At 41.2% G+C, this 22,112-nt stretch overlaps 1 protein-coding gene across 1 annotated transcript in view; it reads left to right on the forward strand.

Annotated features, from left to right (window-relative positions):
* The window catches only part of glud1b (glutamate dehydrogenase 1b), a 27,295-nt gene continuing 5,183 nt past the window's right edge, over positions 1 to 22,112 (forward strand). The window contains exons 1-10 of the mRNA XM_034707281.1: positions 1 to 626; positions 8,020 to 8,100; positions 9,962 to 10,017; positions 10,687 to 10,750; positions 13,714 to 13,808; positions 15,756 to 15,935; positions 18,773 to 18,910; positions 19,434 to 19,571; positions 19,687 to 19,767; positions 21,724 to 21,847. Coding sequence (XP_034563172.1) covers positions 230 to 626; positions 8,020 to 8,100; positions 9,962 to 10,017; positions 10,687 to 10,750; positions 13,714 to 13,808; positions 15,756 to 15,935; positions 18,773 to 18,910; positions 19,434 to 19,571; positions 19,687 to 19,767; positions 21,724 to 21,847 — 1,354 coding nt within the window. The 5' untranslated portion in view covers positions 1 to 229. The remainder of the gene's footprint in view (positions 627 to 8,019; positions 8,101 to 9,961; positions 10,018 to 10,686; positions 10,751 to 13,713; positions 13,809 to 15,755; positions 15,936 to 18,772; positions 18,911 to 19,433; positions 19,572 to 19,686; positions 19,768 to 21,723; positions 21,848 to 22,112) is intronic.

The raw sequence follows: 22,112 nt of genomic DNA on the forward strand, positions 1-22,112 counted from the left end.
CTCCGTTGGTCCTCCTCTTCCGCGTGAGGCTCGAGGAGCCCCCAGTACTGCCCTCCTCGGCTCGTACTGCCTTTTAAAGCAAACCCACACAGTCTGCTGTTCCCCACTCGGCCAGAGGACGGGACACGGTGAGGAGCTGCTGAGTCGTTCATTCCCTCTCCTGTCGTCACCCCTTCGTCCTTGTTGTTTTGTTGCCTTTTTATTTGTTAACGGTTAGCTAGTCTCAGTCATGTATCGGTATTTCGGGGAGCTGCTGAGCCGCTCTGCGGGTAGTGCTCTGGCCTCGGGGTGCGTGGACTCCGCTCTCCCGGTGTCCTCGTCCCTAATGCGGGTCCGCCACTATGCCGACGCTGCTGACAAACCCGACGATCCCAACTTCTTCAAGATGGTCGAGGGCTTCTTTGACCGCGGCGCCGCCATCGTGGAGGACAAGCTGGTGGAGGACCTGAGGACCAGGGAGAGCCCCGAGCAGAAGAGGAACCGTGTGCGGGGAATCCTGCGCATCATCAAGCCCTGTAATCACGTCCTGAGCGTGTCTTTCCCAATCAAGAGGGATAATGGAGAGTGGGAGGTGATTGAGGGATACCGTGCCCAGCACAGCCAGCACAGGACACCATGCAAAGGGGGTAAGACCTGAACCAAGCCTTCCTGTGTGGCAGCTAGCTTTAGCTTGACTTAGCATCAACATGAGCCAGTTTGAACAGGAAACAGAAGATAGATGCTTGAAACTGCTGCTAACCTCCCTGCACCGTTACATACAGCTTCACTTATGTAGTTATAAAGTCGACTACGCCCTTGTTTCTGTATTAGACCTGTTTTTATGTAGCTCACAGGAAGGAGACTTTCTGTGCAGTGTACAGTGACCTTCCTTGCAGCTCACCTGTGGCTGAAATTGTTGTTTAGCTTGTTTAAGCTAGCTGTCAAACTGCAGCAGCCCCTGCACAGTATTGATCTCTGAGCATAAAACCTTCATCTGATCCATGCACAATCTGCCTGCCCACATTACTTCCTATTACTGAATCACATTACATACTGGTTTGATCTGGTTCAAAACTGGGTGGAAGCATTTGTGTGTTTGTATCTCATGCATTCATGTTCTCTCATGTGTGTGGTAGTCAAAGTGCATCCTTGAAGGTATAAGGTTTAACATTTTGAAGCTATTAACACTCCTGTTATGCACGTTTTGTCTGGAACAGCAATAATGTTCCTGGGTCAATTTGACCTGGGGTATATTCAATTATTCAAAAGTGTCAGAACCCCAAAAAATCCCAATAAACATTTTTTTTAAATTAAATTTTTAACTCCATTACTAACCATTTAATTAAAGATTTAGTTCACTAGTGTTCTTTAATTCTGACAGATCATGGTTCAATGAGGATAACTCACTCATTTTACATTAAAATTAATGTTAAAACTTTTTTAAATTTATGTTGGAAAGACCTAGATATAAATTCAATACTTTTACATGACATAGATTTTATTTTATTTTACTTTTTTTAACTTTTTTTTTTTATGAAGTTGATAGATTAACACGACACCTCTTCTTTCACATGCTGCCCAGATTTTTATGCTGCATTTTATGCTGATTTGTCTCCATATGAGTTCACAAAACACATTGAAGAACTGTTAGTCATGCATGTTTCCTCTGGATGATTCATACCATACGCTCATGCAGGGGAAAGCACAATGTGGCTCTCACTTGATGTCTGCAGAAGTCCTTCACATTCACTCTTTAACCAAGAGTATAATATTACAGAGAGACATATGCTCCTAAGTTCAAAGTTCAAGGTTCGTAGCACAGCCATTATGGGCTGCTACTGCAGTGCACTATGGGTATTTTGTGAATAGAGGGGATGTGATGTATAGGAAGGAGACGGGGAGGTGTGCGAGAGCTGGGGAGGGGGTGGTTATATTTCCAGGCTCTCCTATTTGTCAGCAGTGTGACAGGTGGGGGAGGGTGCAGGGTGCTGGAGAGGGAGGCCTTCTCATTAGAAAGAGAAGTGCCATCCAGTTTGAACAGACATTGACCTGGTATTACCACTATGAAACATTCACACTTCCTGGAGAATGTAGACCTATTCTTGGGAAGTATATTCCCACTAAAGACACACATGTTGCCAGTCTGCATGCACATGACATGAGTAAACTGTGCATCAAGCTGAGCATTCGAGCATCTTGATAAATAGCAATCACAGATTTCTACTCTGCAAAGTTAACGATAATGGATCTGTGCAAGGGTGCATGGTTCTGCAAGCTTTCAAGGCACTCCAGATCTTTCATAGAACCTCTATGGGTAAAATCAATAAGATTAAAAGTGCATTATTGCTCCTATCCATCCCATAAAAGCCTGAGGAGAGAGGAGCCTTGTCTTATTCAGAAGCTGAATCATTACCTAGCTTTGCATCATGTTAAACCAATCATCATTTTCTCTCTCAAAATCAAAGCACAGCCAATCAAGGTTAACAAAGGTAGTCCTGCAGACGAAAATAATTGAGACTTTTTCATTTGGGGCACAAAACAACCCAAAAAATACTCATTGGGTACCAAAGTCCTAATAACAGGGGTTGGATAGGGGTGAGAGCAGTTATTTTTCAGTGGGTTTAATCATTGATGCAGTGTACAGACCCTTCGGTTATGTTCAGCTCAAACTGCAAAGTGCAAAGGCTGTTTTTGTGCATGCGTGTGCTGCTCAAACACATGCTCAACACAGACACTAAGAGCAACAGCTGCCCCACACTGCTCTCTACTGACTGCTGAGTGTGGGTCTGCAGCGCAGTGTAATGTGTGTGTGATGTAAAGAAACACCCAACAGAGAGTTAAAGGGAAGGTTTCCAGTCTTTAAACAGTCAGAGACACTCAAGGTTTGTTTAGTCTTCTGTCTGTGCAAAACTAGAATAAGCCTTTGGGTGATTTCTTGTTGTTGTGGTCAGATTGATACAGTAACCGCATCAGGATGTCTGATTTGTGTAGATTTGGAGGGACAGCTTGTACTAGATGAAATTACAAGTCATTCAAAAGGATATGTGGTCCTTGCGACTTGATAGAAATCTTGCCTTGACAAATTCATTCAAGAGACCTTACCAAGACCAGAAGGGATTCAGTCCAATTAAATAATGTTTTTAACTAGGGCCGGGCGATAATTCTATAAGGATAATTATCCTGATACAATTTTTCTCAATATAAATAAAACAAATGTGAGACAAAAAATTGTTATATTTACACCCCCCAACCACTGGAAAGGGAGGGGCTGCTAATGTGCATTAAACACTAGTTTCTCCCAATATTAACAGAAGAAGGAGACGGCATTGAACAGCCAATCATGTCGCAGGGTAAGAGGTAGGCAGGGCTTAGAATGTTTGCAGCGGAATGTAAATTTACAGCGGAAAACAGCAACATTGAAGAAACTCAAAGCCTACCAGCTCAAAGCAGAGTGGTAAGTCTGACACTGTGCTGACTCTGCGCTAAATATTAACTTTATACACTTCATTAAATATACTTTCAGGATGTAGGTAAAGGAAGAGCACGGAGACAACAACTGCTGTGCATTTCGAACACGTTTAATGTCCACTGTAGTGCTGGGCGATACCACACTTTTATGATTCGATACGATACCTATTACTTTTTTGGCAGTTTATTCGATACCGATAATTTCAGTTATTTATTTTTTATAAAATGCAACCCTTGAAAGACAAGTCCCATAACAAATACTGTTAATTTAAAAACTTTAATATGCAAATCCTTTGCTGGCCTTTTTTAAACAATGAAATAAATTTAGAAAAACTCAAATAGTAAATAATCAACATCCTCTATTTAAATTCTCTAAAAGAATCAGAAGTGACACATGCGCTTTTATTTTGCATATATTAACTAGTATCGATATTGTATTAGAGTAATCGATACTCAAATGAGTAGCGTGTAAATATCAATATTGATACCACAGAATCGATATGCCCACCCCTGCCCACTGCGACCGTAGCACAACTGAACACTGAATAACCGTGATGCATTCACTGCACTACAAACTAAAACTTCACAAAAATTCTCCTCTTACACAAAAGACCAGCTTCCTGTTAGCACTATCAAAAATGAGGGATTCAAGAAGCTTAACAGAGAGCTTAATCCAGATACCAGCTAACAAACCGTCTGGTTTCTTCAACTTTCACTGAGGACCAAAAACCTGCCTTTAAATTTAAATTAAGTAATGATTTATCGTGATAATTATCGATATCGACTGATATGAAAAATGTTATCATGATAACATCTTTTGCAATATCGCCCAGCTCTATTTTAAACATCTTTTTACATCACAGGAGGAAAAACAGACATGACAATGTAAGGCAGCTTTGTTCCTGTGGCTCCAATCAAAGAGTGACGCAATTCAAAGTTCTTTACAGAGTGGCAGTGGTGGACAAAGTACACAGCTTCATTACTTAAATTTAAAGTATAGATACTCCTTGTCAAATATTACTCCAATACAAGTGTAAGTTGTGCCATCAAATTAGTACTTGCTTTTAAAAATACTTAATTTAAGATATCTCTAAACTTTGAAGTTTATAAATACATAAATACAGTCAAGAATACATAGAAGTACATTCTGTTACATTCTGTTTATTTAGAAACCATGACTTTAAATCTCTAAAAACGATACCATGGAATACAAACTTGATTGAAATGTTCATCTGGAATGAAACAAATGTTACGTAGCTCAACACGCTTTCTCAGGTTGGACAGTGACTTTGTGTTTGAAATCTGCTCTGTGTTGGCTCCACATTCAACTGTGGAGAGGCACTATATACAGGTATATCTAAACCCCTGAGACAAACAGAGCTACACAAACCCATTTTACTGTCTTAGGGATCAGATTTCAGAAAAGATAAGGAAATTCATGAGCTGACTTCAAAGCTAAAGTAGTGAGTAACTAGAGCATTGATAGAAATGTAGTGGAGTCAAAAGTACAATAATTGCCCCTCCAAAAATCATACTCAAGTACAGAACTCAAGTAAATTTACTTTGTTACTGTCCACCACTGCAGAGTAGTAAAACAGAATAAAAGACCCAGATTTACAATTACCAATAACGCAAGAAATACAACTTCTCCAAGCTTAAATATGCTCACTTAAAGATGTTTCATGCTGGCTGGTTGATTTACTCCCAGGATAAGAGTCTGTGGAGCAGAAAGTCTCAACTCTTTGGGCCTGACTGTAAAAATGAAAAAGCCCTGGCCTCTGCAGGAATGACTCATTTCAGCGTGGGCTCAATTTGTCTCCAAAAAAAATATCTGCTCCCCAATTCAGAGGAATGTGTTTACAGAAGCGATGCAGGCCGGTTGCTGTGGAAAACTGTTGACAGTGGTTGGTTTGATGGGGGGATGGGTTGGCGGCCAGGCGTTTTTTTTTCCTCTTTATAATTTGATCAGTTAGCTCCACTTTGTCTTCTTTCAGCGCGAGGTAACTCAGCTGATCTTTAGATGAGTGGAAATAAAGACAGAGGGCAGAACTCGAGCTGCTCACTGAGAGACGCAGCTTTGTTCTGAGAGGTTCGGTCTTCTCTTGTGACTGCAGTAACGCAAATGGAAAACGGGCACGGAATCATGTCATTAAGAGGCACTTAAAGATGATGCCATAGTGGGAGGGCTTTTACTTGTGGTCCCTGTGAAACTCATGAAAATAGACACACTGAGCTTTTATCCACGTACAGAAATGTGCTGTGTCTCCTCTTTGTGCTGTTTGCCCTTGGGTTTCCCTGGGTAAGCTAACTGTTGGTGAGCTATATTTGGTACTGCAGGACGGACACACACACACACATACACACTCACATTCTGTGCCACAGATGTAAGATGGAGTTGTAAGTCTTGGGCAGACTGGCTGTATGATCTCATGTGCAGCAACACACAGGCCTGCCCACATATGTTACCGTGGAGACCGTAGTAAACCCCGTATAACAGGAAGGAGTGACTACAACTGGAAGGCTGGGGTGAGAAATACAGGACTAGGATTGGCTCACCCGGTCTCCACCCTGCCCGTCTCTGCTATCGTGACTGCCAGACACCATCAGTGATCTCTGACCCGTTCATGTGGTCTTATGTGGTTGCAAAGAACAGGCTGTGATTATTGGCTGAGCTTTACAAAGAGTGGAGGGGAGGTTCAATGTTAGTGTAATGATTTCCTCATGTTGCAGTCTGAACACTCAACACTGATGCCAAGTGCAAAATGCTTGAACTTAGAAAGAGAGTAAAACAAAGCGGGGCAGCCCCCAACCAGAGATTTTACTCGTCAACTCGAAGCTGTTTGTTTAATCCATTGACTTAATATAAAGATGGACGACAAATCTCCACCTTCTTCTGTTGTACACAAGTGAAGCCAAACATCACTCACATCTTGTACTGGTGATGTCAGACAGAGTCAATTATGACGCTATACCCAAGCGGCAACTTCCGGTCTAAAAATGAGTCCAATGCGAAAGTGTTAAAAACATTTAGGATCCTCTTGAGGCTGGCTCCAGAAGTACCGAAAACCACATACACACCAATTCAAAAAAGCAGATCTTTACAGCAGAAATAAACATGTTTACAGCCTGGTACAAAAGACGAGTGTAGTCTGGATAGCTCATTTCTCGATCGGCACACACTGTATGGGGGGTGAATTTCTTTCTAACTCTGCAATTTTGAAGATATTGAGATTACGAGTCTTCCAATGAGAGGCACAGTTGACTTGATTGACAGGCGGGAACACTGTAGCTGTTGGCTAGGAGGCTCAAAGCCCGCCTCTTTACGTCACACTCACTCGACAGAAGCAATATGGCTGCCGCCGCCGATTGGCCTCAAAGCAGCGCTTCAGAAACAGATGGGTGACGTCACGGATACTATGTCCATATTTATACAGTCTATGGGTATACCCCATTTTATAGCATGGAATAACTAATTAGAAACAAACTTAATAGAAAAATGAACACCTGGACATAATTTAACACAGCGTTTTGGCTTCACTTTTAGAGGGCTCATCATGTCATCCATCTTTTTTATACAGTCTATAGTCAATGTAATTAGTGCACTGGTTGTCATGTTGTTTTTAATACATTATTTATTCAGCTTATTGTATTTCAAAACCAGAAAATGGTTTTAATTGCAGGTCTAAAAAGCAAAGTTATAAACAACATGGTTCAATCTGCTAAACAAAAATATTAAGCCTTCAAAATACAAATGGCATGTTCATGGACAACAACAGTAACATCTATCTCAACACATTGTGATTTCTTCCCTTTCCTGAAACAGCCCTTTGAACTGTAGTTTGTAGACCCCCATTTTTGTATTGGCTTATTTGGCTAGCTTTTAGAGAGGCGCATGTTTGCTAACTAGCTCATTAACTGACTCACGTAGGAAGTTAATGGTGCTATGTTGCTTAAAAGTGGTACTTTATGGGGTGCTGGTGGCCTAGCAGTGTAAGCGTCCCACGTATGGAGGCTATAGTCCTTGTCACAGAGGTCACCGGTTCGACTCCTGACCGGTCGACCATCTACTGCATGTCTTCCCCCACTCTCTACTCCCCACATTTTCTGTCTCTCTTTAGCTGTCCTAACCAAAAAGGCGAAAAAGCCCCAAAAATATATCTTAAAAAAAAAAAAAAAAAAAGTGGTGCTTTATTCACTCTTAGCCATTTTTCACACTTGCTGCACTAATGTCAGATAATCTGTACAGTCTCTTCTGACTGGTGCAACTGGACCATTTTTAGCTCACAGTCAGAGAAACCCAGTTGCCTTATCATATCTGCATGGCTATGTCACATGCATACATTACCCACAAAAATACCCTCTTTAAGGATAGAGTCTGAAATAGTGCTTCTAAAGATAGACACAACAGAGTAACAGACAGCAGACCAGGTGCAGCTCCAAGTTAGAGTTTGAGACTTGGCTGGCTGAAACAATGTTCATCGACTTTTAATGAAACAAAAATCAATTTAAACCATATAAAGTTGTGTAGTTGCCATGTTTTAACCTGTGTCTGTCTGTGTGTGTTTCCCTCAGGTATCCGTTACAGTACAGAAGTGTCTGTGGATGAGGTCAAAGCCCTGGCCTCTCTGATGACATACAAGTGTGCTGTTGTTGGTGAGTATTTAAGTCTGAACCTTCCACCAAGTCTCCTGCTTGTTATCCAGTTAACCTTCACACAGACATTAACACATGTCCGGTCTCGTAATCTTGATGATGTATGTGAGAGCGATGGAAAACGTATCATAGATATTCCAGCCTAAAACGTCCTTTTCCCCAACATTGCCATTGTTTACACTCCAATTGGAAACTTGAGAAATAAGAACGACGTTGATATTGAGTCGCTTGGATTGCGTTCTGCCCCAGTGTCAGCCCCAGGTGGTAAGTAATGAAGCAAATGGGGAAGTGCAAATAACTGCAGTACTTCTAGTGTCCACTTGAGGCTGGCTCCAAAAGCAAAGGACACCCCATTAGAGAGCCTATATAAAAATGTAATTAACCCATTTTTAAAGCATTTTCAAACATGTTTACAGCCTGGTACAAAAATACAAACTATTATGGCCTCTATACTGTATTTCATTATTTATAACAACTTTATAACTTAATTGTTTTGATTAGACTAAAGCCAGGTTTATACCTCTGCGTTGTCTCTACGCTTTGGTCCCCGACGTCGTCTTGAACACTACATATTTGTGCACTGGAGTGTCAGTGCTACAATACTCTGCCTAAACACTATCTGGCTGTGCGATTTCTATGCTAGTCATATCACCAGTTTCGGGTCATGCGATGTTCTCTTGTTTGACACGTAGTTGAATTTTTGAGGAGGAGCACATTAGGTGACGCCATACCCCATTTTATAGCACCGAATAACTAATTAGAAACAAACTTAAAGCTGCTGTTGTTAGTCGTGATATAAACATCAGTTCAGAGAGAGATTTCGAATGTCAACACTACCCCTCCCCTCTCATTAGGCTTCTACGTAGGCTTCTGCATAGGACTAAAGGCCAAATTCCACCAGGTCCGTCTCCGATACATCACGGCACTGGATCTGATAGGTTTCTATTCTAGTCAATCTGTTAACCCCCACTGGATCCACTCTGTTGCGTTGCAGCTGATCCAGCAGGTCGGAACGCAACGGATCAGATACGCAAGACTTCTATTTTTGCCGAATGCCGGAGCACGACGCGTCAATTCAGCACAGAGCAGATGGAGCAGGACAGGAAGTCGGGCACCAAAACAAAATGAAAACATCCAGTTAATTTTCAGAACAAAACACTCTGTGTTATCGTTAGATCGTTTTTTAAACTTAATTATGACAACAAAATGTCATTTTGAATGGCGCCAGGCCTGGAGTCAACAGGTCAGGGGTTTTCACAGGAGCACAAAGACAACATGGATGAGGAGAGCAGGAGGAGAATCCTTGATTCAGTGATTACCGCGGGATCGGAGACGGACCGGACATGGATCTGGTGGAAGTCCTGTGTAAGGCGTATGTTGCAGAGGCTAGGCTATGGCCCCAACTCCACCTCTTTGTCTGTTCCTAGCTTGGCCAAGAACTAATTGAAGTTACCATTTCCAATATGGTGGCCGCCATCTTTGAGTTTCATTACGCCTCTTCAGAAACCAATGGGTGAAACTACAGCCATGTTTTATGCAGTCCATGGTTTTGCAATTTTTGCCATCCACATGGAATGTTTACCTGCTGTATGTAGCTAAAGCCTGCTAAAACGCTAGTGGATGATACTACTCTGACTGCTGACAGGAACCGGAACACTTCCAATTCCCAAACCTGGTCCCTAGTCTACAGCTGTTTATAGATCTGAATACATGTTCCATGTTTGAAAGCTGCAGAGGTACAGGATTCTATTTTTTACAGGAAAAAGTGGATCTTTGCGTGTTTGTTAATGTCAAGTGTGTGGAATCAGTGTGAAGTGTCCTGTGTTTTTTTTTTTTTTAAAGCTGCATTATTCTCTTCCAGATGTGCCATTTGGGGGAGCCAAAGCTGGAGTCAAGATCAACCCCAGGAATTACACTGTAAGCCTCTTAATGTCAATCCCCTTTCACCTCCCTCTCATGCACAAAGAGACTCACAGACATGTTAGACTGTGCTATAACCGCATTGGCAAGCAACTGTAGACTTACATAAAGGATATCCTGTGTTTCTCTGGTGATGCCTCTCGCATCAAAACCAACACATGCGACGAATAAACCACAGTAAGATTATAAAGGCAGGGCTGCTGGATCTGTGCTCTTTTGATTGAGTTTGTCTTGATATATAAAAAGACAGAATAATAAAAAGGGAGGTTTTCTTACGCTCAATTGTTGTGATTTTTTTCTGGCCTCTGCCTTGGTTTTTCTAAGATTATATGCAGGAAGTTTAGTCTGTCTATTGACGGATTCTGTGAAATAAACAGACGTATGAAGGCCACCGGCTGTTGCCTCTGAGCTCTGGGTTAACTGGAAAAAAGCCAGAGCAAAAACCTCACAGTTTGTGAGAATGCCGGAAGCATCTTTTTAAATATGAATCAGAAACTCTAGCTTTATAAGAATCAGGCGCTGTTTGCAGTGAGCTGTGTATTTCTCCTTTTCTTGTTGCACATTTGTTTGTGGTTAATAACTTCCCCTCCATGAATGTCTTATTATTCTGTAACTAAGCAACAAATCAAATTCTCTGAGACTCTTCACTGTGTCTGTCTTTTGCAGGATAACGAGCTGGAGAAGATCACAAGGAGATTCACTATCGAGCTGGCCAAGAAGGGTTTCATTGGTGAGTTTCTGTGATTTTGAAACCATTGCAAACAGTCGTTTTCATAGCTTGTAGGAGGAGCTTCATGCTGGGGTTCATTTCACTCAAAGGTTGTGATGAGAGAAGAATGTTTCCACCCAGAGAGGCAAACATTTCCTGTCGCAGAGCGCTGTTTGTTCAGGGTTTGAGTCAATTTGGGTGTGTCTTTGTGGAATGACAAGGAAGACAATTAATCATGGTGAAAATGAACTTAAAGATTGAGATAAAAATTCAGCTTTGACCTGAAATATGCAAGTGAAAAAAATCTACTACATGTTTGAACTCAGAGGTACAATATTAAGATACTCAATGGTTCAACACAAACTCAGCTACTACAGACCTTACAGTGTCTGTTGTAAGCTTGTAATCTGGCTACAGTTTAATACAAGAGCCTTCACTTTTGATAGCTGTTAACACCAGAGGCAAAGCTGCACACATCACTGCCCTGCTCTGTCAGTTTGAGTGTAACACGCTCAAACACTCCCACCACAACTCCCCTTCCTGCCTGAGTGCTCCCTTTATTAATCTTGGCTTAGTCTATAAAGCCCTCGGAGGTGTTTGTACATACGTGTGACACAAGGACACAAAGCCGGGCACCCTGTGATCCTCAAACATTTTCACCTTATCACCTTCAAAAGCTCCAAAATACTGTTGTTAGAGTTGTTTAGTCATTTATGAAGACACATCTCTGATTCTGCTTTGGTTGCTGTTTATTTCAGCATTGATTCTCAGACCAGGACCTCCTTTCTAAATCAAAGACCTACTATCAATCAATCTTTATTTGTGTAGCGCCAAATCACAACAAGTTATCTCAAGACGCTTTTACAAACGGAGCAGGTCTAGTACGTACTGTGTGTTAAATTATTAACAAAGACCCAACATTAAGATAAGATAAGATCCAGTCCCATCTTACAGCCAGGACTCGATCTTATCTCATTTTAATCTACCTGAGCATTGCACCTTGCAGTGTTTAGCTAGTTACATTGGCAAGGAAAAATGTCCTTTTAACAGGCAGAAACCTCGAGCAGAACCAGACTCATGTTAGACAGACATCTGCCGAGACCGAGTCGGGGTTGGAAAGAGAGATGGAGGAGATTAAAAGAGAGAGAGAGAGAGATGATAGTCATGAGACCGATAGTAGAAGCAGTAGCTGTTGCTGCTGGAGTCCGGCACATAGGAACCTACGGGACATGGGAGCTCAGGGACTCCAGAAAGGTCTATGGTTAGTAACTTTTTTTTTAAAAACTTATATTTTTGGGCATTTTTGTCTTTAATGACAGGACAGCTGAAGAGAGACAGGAAATGTGGGGAGTAGAGAGTGGGGGAGGACATGCAGTGAATTGTCAACCGGCAGGGAGTCTGACCGGCGACCTCTGCGACGAGGACTGTAGCCTCTATACGTAGGGAACTTAGACCACTAGGCCATGAGCGCCCCGATGGTTAGTAACTTTAATAGGACATGGAGATAAGATAAGCTTTATCATAAAGGAAAGTTTTAAGCCTAATCTTAAAAGTAGAGAGGGTGTCTGCCTCCCAGACCCTGACTGGTAAATGATTCCAAAGGAGAATCATTACCAACCCCTTATGAGCTTGTGCGAGTTCTTAAATCCGTTGATATGGGTTTCCTGTTGTAAAGCTGAACTAATGTCTAAGGGCCTTTACAGCCTCCAAACTCTGGAATAATCTCTCCACTGATATCCTGAAAATTAGATCAATGCACACACACAATGTCCTGTGAAGAATGTTCAGTTTGTGACAGTTTTGGCGCCCCCTGTGGACAAAGTGCTATTTTTTTCCCCTTGTATATGTGTAATTACTGTCCCTTAACAAAATGAGTCATCCTGCTCTCGTGTACAATCAAATGTATCACTCATTGAGAGACTTTGCTGGAGGACATGTGAAACACGGCTGTATCAGAAGTGCACAGATACTCATTTGGTCTCTCAGCTTCCCCCTGCCAGCAGTTTCAGGCATTAAAAATAACTGTATAGAAAAAGTCACTCTTCTTCCTCACGGTCTTATTATTATTTTTTTTTAAGGTCATAAACAGACAGCAGTATTAATTTCATTCTGTTTCATTGCCAGCTAAAAACTCCTTAAAGGAGCTTTAAACACCCTATCAGAAATATGCATTCATGTAAATTTGTCAGAGTTAGCACAAAGAAATTCATGCGTAGTCTTAAAAGTAGAGCTACATAGATTAATGATAATAATAATAATAATAATAATAATCAGAATATTAATAATCTTTATTTGTATACACAGAAAAACACAAAAATAAACAAAGAAAAGGAAAAAATATATATGAAACATATATAAAAATGATGATAATTAATACATATTGATAATAATAATAATAATAATAATAATAATAATGAAAATGATAATAATAATAAGTAAAGATTGAGATAGATGTTTAAAAGAACAATCCAGCCAATAAAAAAATGAGCTATTAGATTTCTTGTATTTAGCATGTTGCTGCTTGTAGCTCCGGTGTAATTTGAGTTTGTCAACAGGCGACTTCTTCTGCCCAATAAAAAACCTCTTCTCTGAATCAGCAGCTCGGCGAACTAGCTTCCCAGCATTGTTTACAGATGTGCCGGTGTCTGTCAACAGAGCAAATATTGGCCAGTTCAGATGTTCAGCCAATGCTTGTGGGCATCCCTAGTCTTAGGGCACGTGCTAACAAATACATAAAACAAATTAAACAATGACCGGACCCCCTACAGGACGGTCTACAAGACAGCATGCAGAAAAGCTGATTTGAAAAGTCCTTTAAAAATAGAGGTTAAAAAATTGCCTTTATATTATTTGGATCTTACTTTAAGGATCTGGTTGGTGTCAGCTTTGATAACTGGTTTGAGAAATATTGGTAGTGTAATCCCTGTCTCCCACCTCCCTCCCTCTCTCTATCTCTAACTTCCTCCCTCTGTTTACGCCACCAGGACCTGGCATCGATGTCCCTGCCCCTGACATGAGCACAGGAGAGAGAGAGATGTCCTGGATTGCTGACACATATGCCAACACCATCGCACACACTGTGAGTTTGTAGAAATCCTGGACCAGCTCATGTGGGTCTGACTTCAGCATGAGTCATGAGTCAACTATGAACAGTAGTTTTTGGGCGTTTCCCTCCCAGCTGACCACCGAAACATTCCTCCCTTTAGACACAGCTTCACACACTGAGGCCTGTGTGTGTGTGTTTGTTATCAGTTAGTCATTCTGTGATCAGAACCTTTCAGATGGAAGATATTAACCCCTGTGAGTGTCTAACCCTTGGAAAACAGACCTCTTGCCTCTTGGGCGGTAGCATAGGGTGGGAGAGGGGGGGGAGTGTTTCGACAGGATCTTGTTTTGAGCAGATCTCTGGAAAAGTAAAAGATAAAAATAGATCAGGATGTTTTTCCAACTTTTTAATTTGTTGACAACGTGACTGAGTAACCACCAACTTAGCCCCTGGAGACCCCTTATCACATGACCTGATGTTCATCAGTCTAAGTAAGTCTGTAATAGTTACAGCCTTCATTCTGTTTTGGATCAGGAAGCTAAGCTCTCTCTCTTTTGTGTCATGGTGATGTCACATCAGGTTGTTTGTATCTTGGTTGCTTAAGCGCTGTGCTGTAACTGAATCTGCACACAACCACATAGTAAGGATAGTGATCCATGCAGAATCCAAACGCACCCTGCACTCTTCATCTAACTGCAGCATTACTATGTTTTCCCACTGACCTGCACTTAGTGTGTGGTAGGTATTACACATCTTATTGATGTTCCTTCTGCCCTCCTTTCTGTCCTCCTTTCACCTTAACCTACCAAAGTGTTGAGCCCTCTGCTCTACATACCCTCAGCTGGGCTTTGGAGTGGCTGACACATTCCTGCCCAGGGTATCTAAGGGCAGAGGATTGTGGGTAGTGACTACAGAGGTGCAGTCCACTGTCAAATTGCCTGGTACTGCAGCACTGCACAACCTGTTACTGTGTAGGTGTCAAGCTGTAAACACCGTGGCTGACGCAGAAAAGAAAGATGCAGTTCCCCTTATGACCACTAGATGTTAGTCAACAGAAAAATCCACACTGAGTGGACACTTCAATGTCTATATTCACCACTTTGATTTAGATATAGTTAAAGCCCCCTCAGCCCTTCAGTGTTTCCCAGGAACCTCATAAAACACCAAAAGGTGCATTTCGACCAAGAGTTCTGGGATATTTTAGTTCCCAGAACTACTTTACCCTGAACTAAAAGGTTCTTGTGCCCCCATTGTTGTCTGCATTTCGACCGCGGGCAGAAGTCCTGGGTAGATTGTGCAAATCAGGCCAGCGTTTTGGTTTAAACAGCGACCTGTTAACTGCTGACTTTCAATCGGATGCATCCCTCATAAACGTCTTTAGACGATCATTAAATATCTGATGAGGATATTTTGAATCTTAATAAACAAAAAAACGAATTTGCATTTGAAGGAACTCCCTCTGTGTTTCAACAGCTGTGTAAACTCCACAAACACTGACACGTTCAGCTGAAGGTCTCTAGTTTACAGGGTCACTTTTAAAACCATAACACCGGGAGATACGCACTCGCAGTGGGTTTAGATAAGACTACTGATACAAGCTGCAAAATCAAGTGAATCACAGCCTCTTCTTTTGAAAAGTACACACACATACAAAAAAGATAGAACAAATGAAAGAAAGAGAAATCAAGTGAATCACGTGTGTGATGTTATTGTGAACGATGGCCAGACTAAAAACACTGTGGTTAATCTACCAATCAGACATGTTCAGCATTGCAGGCCCTGCCCCCCAAAAGGACCTTTGAAAAGTACAACCTCCCTAGCAGGGGCTTTTTAGGGGGGAGATTATCTACCCCTGAGCAAAATTTAGACCCTGGGTCCACTGGTCGCAACGCACCTAGTTCCGGGGTAAAGTTCCTCTGGTCGAAAAATGCCTAAAGAAGCCTGAACTCTTGTCTTCTCTTCTTGTATATGTTTTTGCAGGACATCAACGCCCACGCCTGTGTGACAGGAAAGCCCATCAGCCAGGGAGGAATCCACGGACGTATCTCAGCCACCGGTCGTGGAGTTTTCCACGGCATCGAGAACTTCATCAACGAGGCGTCCTACATGAGCATGCTGGGCCTCACACCCGGCTTCCAGGACAAGACCTTTGTCATCCAGGTACACACAATCGCAGGGTGTGATCATAGTAGGACATTTTACTAGAGAGCAGAGATGAGACTCTGGATGTAGTACAGATACTTCCTCACAGGGATTTAAGTTTTCATTTGAGAACATGATGAGGGGTTTTAGAGCTCAGTCAGAGCAGAGCCATCTGTCTTAGTCTGGCCCTGATCTCCTCGTAGTAAGCAGGCAGCAGGGGACTGACAGAGTCCAGTCTTCAGTCATGAGAAATGATGATTCAGTAAGAGAGTGGGACCAATTAAAAGGCTTGTGATTGAAACTCCACATTCCATCTGTGTCTTTTTATGCTGGCACACCTTTAGAGGATACTGGGGACATTTTTGACCTGATTTGACTCTTTCTACAATCACAAGGGTTTTTTTCTTATCCCCAGGAAAACTGGAGGTGAGTTGTTTTGGTCTGAACAGATTATATGCTCGGATTATCTCTTGATGATTGAGATGAACAGCTCACCCTCACTGGGTAATGAGAATCAGCTGACCAGAAATCTACAAAGTAATGTTGATTCCATATTCTTTATAAGAAGATGCACCACACTGGGGCGTCGGTGGCCTTTGGGTGTAAGTGCGCAACATATGGGAGGCTATAGTCCTTGTCCATAAACTGTATAAAGTATGGACGTAGTATCCGTGACGTCACCCATCTGTTTCTGAAGCGCTGAAGCCATATTGCTGCTGCTGTGTGATTGTGACGTAAAGAGGCGGGCTTTGAGCCTCCTAGCCAACAGCTACAGTGTTCCCGCCTGTCAATCAGGTCAGCTGTGCCTCTCATTGGAAGACTTGTAATCTCAATATCTTTGAAATTGCCGCGTTAGAAAAAAATTCACCCCCCGTACAGTTTATGCCGATCGAGAAATGAGCTATCCAGACTACACTCGTCTTTTGTACCAGGCTGTAAACATGTTTATTTTTGCTGTAAAGATCGGCTTTAATTGGTGTGTATGTGGTTTCCGGTACTTCTGGAGCCAGCCTCAAGAGGATCCTCAATGAACTGCAGTTTTAGCACATTGGACTTATATTTTTAGACTGGAGGTTGCCACTTGTCCTTGTCGCAGAGGTCCCTGGTTTGACTTCTGGCTGCGACCATTTGCTGCATGTCTTCCACCTGCTCTCTGCTCCCTGGGTTTCCTGTTTCTCTTCTGCTGCCTATCAATAAAGACAACAATGCGCCAAAAATACAACTTAAGAAAAAGAAGATGCACGACACGACAGCTCCTTAGAGGTGATGCCAAAACATTCAGAGCTCTCCCTACCGACTGGCTGCAGTATCGTTCATTAAGCCTGCCTCCTCCATGACTTTAAAATGAAAATACAAGACATTCAGCAAATAAGATGCACTTTTAATGCCTTTTTTTTGTCACCTTCAAAAGTGTCCTACACACCAGTTGTGAGCAAAGAGTCCAAAAGTGATTAACACAATGCAGGGGCCATTCTTCATTTCAGCCTGATTCAAACTCTAATCTCAGAGGATGGGGTGGCAAAAGGTCCGAGAGCGGTTTAATCTTATCAGCAGTTTCACTTCCATTTGTCACATGGTGGCTCCTCACGTGTCACACATACAAATACACACGACAGCACAATGTACCCTTTGCAAACCCCCAGCCACTGGCCTCAGCTGCTTCCCAAGAATACTTTCTATATTTACTACATTGTAACGACAACAGTGCTGTCTTATATCCTTCATAACAACAAAATATGTTTGAATGCAATGAAAAGCATGACCTAAAAGCAGATCTGTGTTTTTTCTTTTACTCATCACAAATACACCTTCCTTTACTTGGTTTGCAAACAGGGTGGATTTTTTCCCCCATTTCCTGCAACAGTACAGAAAGGAAGTCAAAGAGGATAATGTTGGTGGAGGGGTTTTGAGGAGGTGAAGTTGTGGTCACGACAGCTGAATCATGACGTGGTTTTTCCAAAAGCTTATCTCTTTGTGTGTGATTGAGGATTATGCCGTGGTGAGATTAGATTTTCTTGGAGATTCATCAGCGAGTGAGGAGAGAGCAGAGCAGAGTGGTATCATCATATCGAAGCAGGTCATTCATACAGAGGAGGCTGTCCTTTAATCTCTCTCTTTTTGCATTAGATCATTGTCGTCATGGTTGTAAATAAGTGATTGGACTGTTATACAGCTGTATTGCATTTATAGAACCAACTTTTCATATATCTGTATACATTTAACAACATCATTCTTTTACAACCCTGTCCCTCCTTGTGTTTTTGCTTATTTGCCCTGATTTCATCTCTAACCCACATTTCCTTTTAATCTATCACATGGCGCCTGTCTGAGGTCTCATCTTAGGCCATAATGCAGTAGACTATAAAGATGTAATAACCTACATCAGCCACATGGGGGCACCAGAGTATGTAGTTGCATTAGGCTGAATTGTAGCTAAGATAAGATAAGATATTACTTTATTGATCTCCCGGGGGGGAAATTCAGTTGTTACAGCAACCCAGACATAAGTACAATCAAGAAGAAGTTTCAATAAGTAAAATAAAATCAGTAAAAATAAAAATAGATAAATAAAGACAGAATATAATCTAGATATATACAATTTAGATGAATTGCAGTAATTACAGGCAGTATTTAAAATGATTCAGTAGTGACAGGTTGACATGGTGTGATTATGGTTGGTAATGACAGATTAAGCAATACATAAAAATGAATATGGGTATGTAATATGACTGAGTTGTAGTAAACAATAATAATGTAATATAACATTATATAATATTAGTTGAGTGAACCAGAGTGAAATAAATATGAGTGATTTTGGACTTGAGTGTTTCTTACCTTGCTGTGATCTCTCACAGGGCTTTGGTAATGTGGGTCTCCACTCCATGAGGTACCTGCACAGGTTCGGGGCTAAGTGTGTGGGCATTGGTGAGATCGATGGATCCATCTACAACCCAGAGGGCATCGACCCCAAACAGCTGGAGGACTACAAACTGGTATGAACACCGTCGTCTTTTTATCAGCTCCTTGTCCTTTCTTTTTTAAGTCGGTGTCTTTTTCCCCTTCCCAAAATACATGAGGACAACTTTTTGATCTCATGGCACATCACTTTCACCAGAATTTTAAAACTTTAATATGATAAATAAAATATACTTGACACTGTTTTTTTTATCCTCAAAAACGTGTTTCTCTTCTTGTTTGCTACGACCAATCTGCTCCTTATTTTTATTAACTGTGCTCTCTCTCTTTACTTCCTCTCGAGCTGGCCTAACTACCACTTCATCCTCTCTGTCGATCTACCTCTTTAAAGCTTCAGTTCTTTGCAATCCCATCAAAAATATTAAAATATCAGGGATTTTGACATTTAAAGATTAGTTTTAGTCTAGATTTTAAAGAAAAGTAAAGATACTTTTGACAACCCTACCCAGAGTTTTTTTTTCTTCTTAATCAACTCATTTGTCTTCATTTCACCTCAATGATGAGATATCATTCTCCCTCCTTGGTGTTTTCTGTTTGCAGAACCACGGCACTATCGTGGGCTTCCCAGGAGCCAAACCCTACGATGGGAACATTCTGGAAGCCGACTGCCACATCCTGATCCCTGCAGCCGGAGAGAAGCAGCTCACACGTGTCAACGCCCCCAGGATCAAGGCCAAGGTCAACACTCACTTTGATCTACCATGGGGCTTTGCTGAAAGTGGTCGTTTTAACTGACACAAGTTGTGACAGGTTGGTTGCAGTCATGTGACGTGTGTGTTTTTGTGTATTCCAGATCATTGCTGAGGGTGCCAACGGTCCCACCACCCCTGATGCTGACAAGGTGTTCCTGGAGAACAACGTCATGGTTATTCCTGTAAGCACACACACACTGACGCAAAGGTGTAGCTGGATTTGGACAACAGAAACACATTGACCCTTTTAGATTTGAATCTGAGTCGAGCAAAACCTTCGAAACAAATCAAACTAAACATTGGTTTCATTTTTTTCCCTCCCGTTTAGATTATTTTAGAGTATTGGTGTCTTTACTGAAATATGGTCACACGCACGACTGATACCATCTTTTAAATTATCATTGTTTTTTTCAACAGTGGCTACGTTTACATGAGACTTTTAATTGCTCTTTAATTCAGAATAAAAATTGAATCATCTTTAAAAATATTAAAAATGACCTTGTAAACACCTAAATCTGAATGAAAATGACCATTCTGAATTAAACTTAAATCCGAAGTAAGTGTCTGGTTTATTCTGATTTTAAATCCGAATTGAATAATCCCTCGATCATGTATACATTCATTCCGCTTTAAATTAATTTCGGTCGTTCTGCGCATGCTCGTTACCTTGTCCTGTCGTGATGACGCACATATTCCAGGATGGCTGCCTGAAGCAATCGTTGCACTTGAGCCAAGACTATTTATTTAATAGGAGCCTTAGAAGAAATGGATATCATGAAAAGAGTTGATGGACGGAAGCATCAAAATGTGGACCTTTTTAAAGCCGTCTAATTGTACTTATTGTGTGGTCTTCCATGTTGTAACCGAAAATAAAAGAAGAAGGAACTGGAGTCTGTTTTCATCCGGTAGACGTAAATACGTCACGTCCGCCCCTGTCCATTCAGAACCCTTCCCAACCCCCAGACCTTAAGCGGAATTGAATAAAGACGATTAAATGTGTTTTCCATGTAAACCTTAATTCGTAATTACTATTTCCATGTAAACGCGAAGGAGAATACTTTAATTCAGAATTATTTAATTCTGAATAATTAATTCAGAATTGAAAAACATCATGTAACCGTGGCCAGTGTCACTAGTGTTCCGAGTGTGTTTTAAAATAAAACTGAGTACAAGTAAAGTTAAAGAGCATATTTAGTTTGGATGAACTCTTTATCATCAAAGATGAAGATGCAGTTCAGAGTGCAGTGAACTGAATGTCTGTCAAATGTCACGGTCACCACAGGCACAGTAAGGGCCTGTTGTTAAAGTGCAATACAGCCATTTCTTTACGAACACACACAAATGCGTGTGTAATGCATTTTCCTTACTGTAGTAGATCAGCAGGGACAGCACAGCAGCAGATTCTTGTCTAAGTTATTTAACCAAGGTAATGAGTCCAGATATTACACCGGTAAAAGAGTAAGGAGAGGGAAATTTTAGAGAAAACCTTTGTCTTAAGAATAAGACTAAATCTAAAATAGTTTTCCAAAATCCACCCTGTAGCCACAAGTATAATACTGCAGGTATACTCGAGGCTGACATGTGGTGTCATGTATTTACAAGTGAAGTTAAGGATGTTGCAACATTGCTGTCAAATCTGATGATATTTCATGGGGATGTTTGCTAATGTTTCTCTGTCAATCAAACCTGATGTAACAACACGCCTCCAGTCTTGATGCAGTACATTAGATGAGTTTACTCTCCTTAGAACAAATACCAGTACATGTTTGTTTCTAATTTACAGTGCAGTCGTTACCCGTCGGGAGAAAAGCAGAATCCTTTTTTTTAAAACAAGTTTCCTTCAGTTGCTCTCTTAGCGCTCATTTTTTTGTCTTGCACGTTTTTTATATGGACTTATCAAAATAACAATCTGACGAACGTGTTTCATTTAAATTTTATTGCATGAAACAATCATTTCCCTGCCACATGAAGTCATTTGCATTATAAACACCACTTAATCATCTAAAACAAGCAAAGTTTAAAGCATTTCCGACGGAGGAGAAATCATTTACAACACACAGATGCTGAATACTTAAGGATAAACAGGGGAGCCAAAAAGCGGAGGATCAGGTCTAAAATCTATATGCTTCTGTCTGCAGGACATGTACCTGAACGCTGGTGGTGTGACGGTTTCATATTTCGAGTGGTTGAAGAATCTCAACCATGTCAGCTATGGAAGACTGACCTTCAAATATGAGAGGGACTCAAACTACCATCTGCTCAGTGAGTACCAACAGCCTCTTTCACTTCCTCTTTGGTCTGCAGACTGACTGAATCTGAGTGTGCAATAAGAAAACAGAACATTCAGTATCATTACATTCCCTTTAACATGATTTAGTTTGACACACAAAAAAACCAATTTACCAGAACCAGAAAATTTAAGAAAGGTCATGTCAAACTTTGTTTATATAGCACATTTTAAGACAACTGCAGTTGGCCAAAGTGCTGTACAAGCTTAAAAACACAATCAATAAAAACAAAAAGTGGT

Source organism: Notolabrus celidotus, chromosome 18 (genome assembly GCF_009762535.1).
Source record: "Notolabrus celidotus isolate fNotCel1 chromosome 18, fNotCel1.pri, whole genome shotgun sequence".
Lineage (NCBI taxonomy): Eukaryota > Metazoa > Chordata > Actinopteri > Labriformes > Labridae > Notolabrus > Notolabrus celidotus.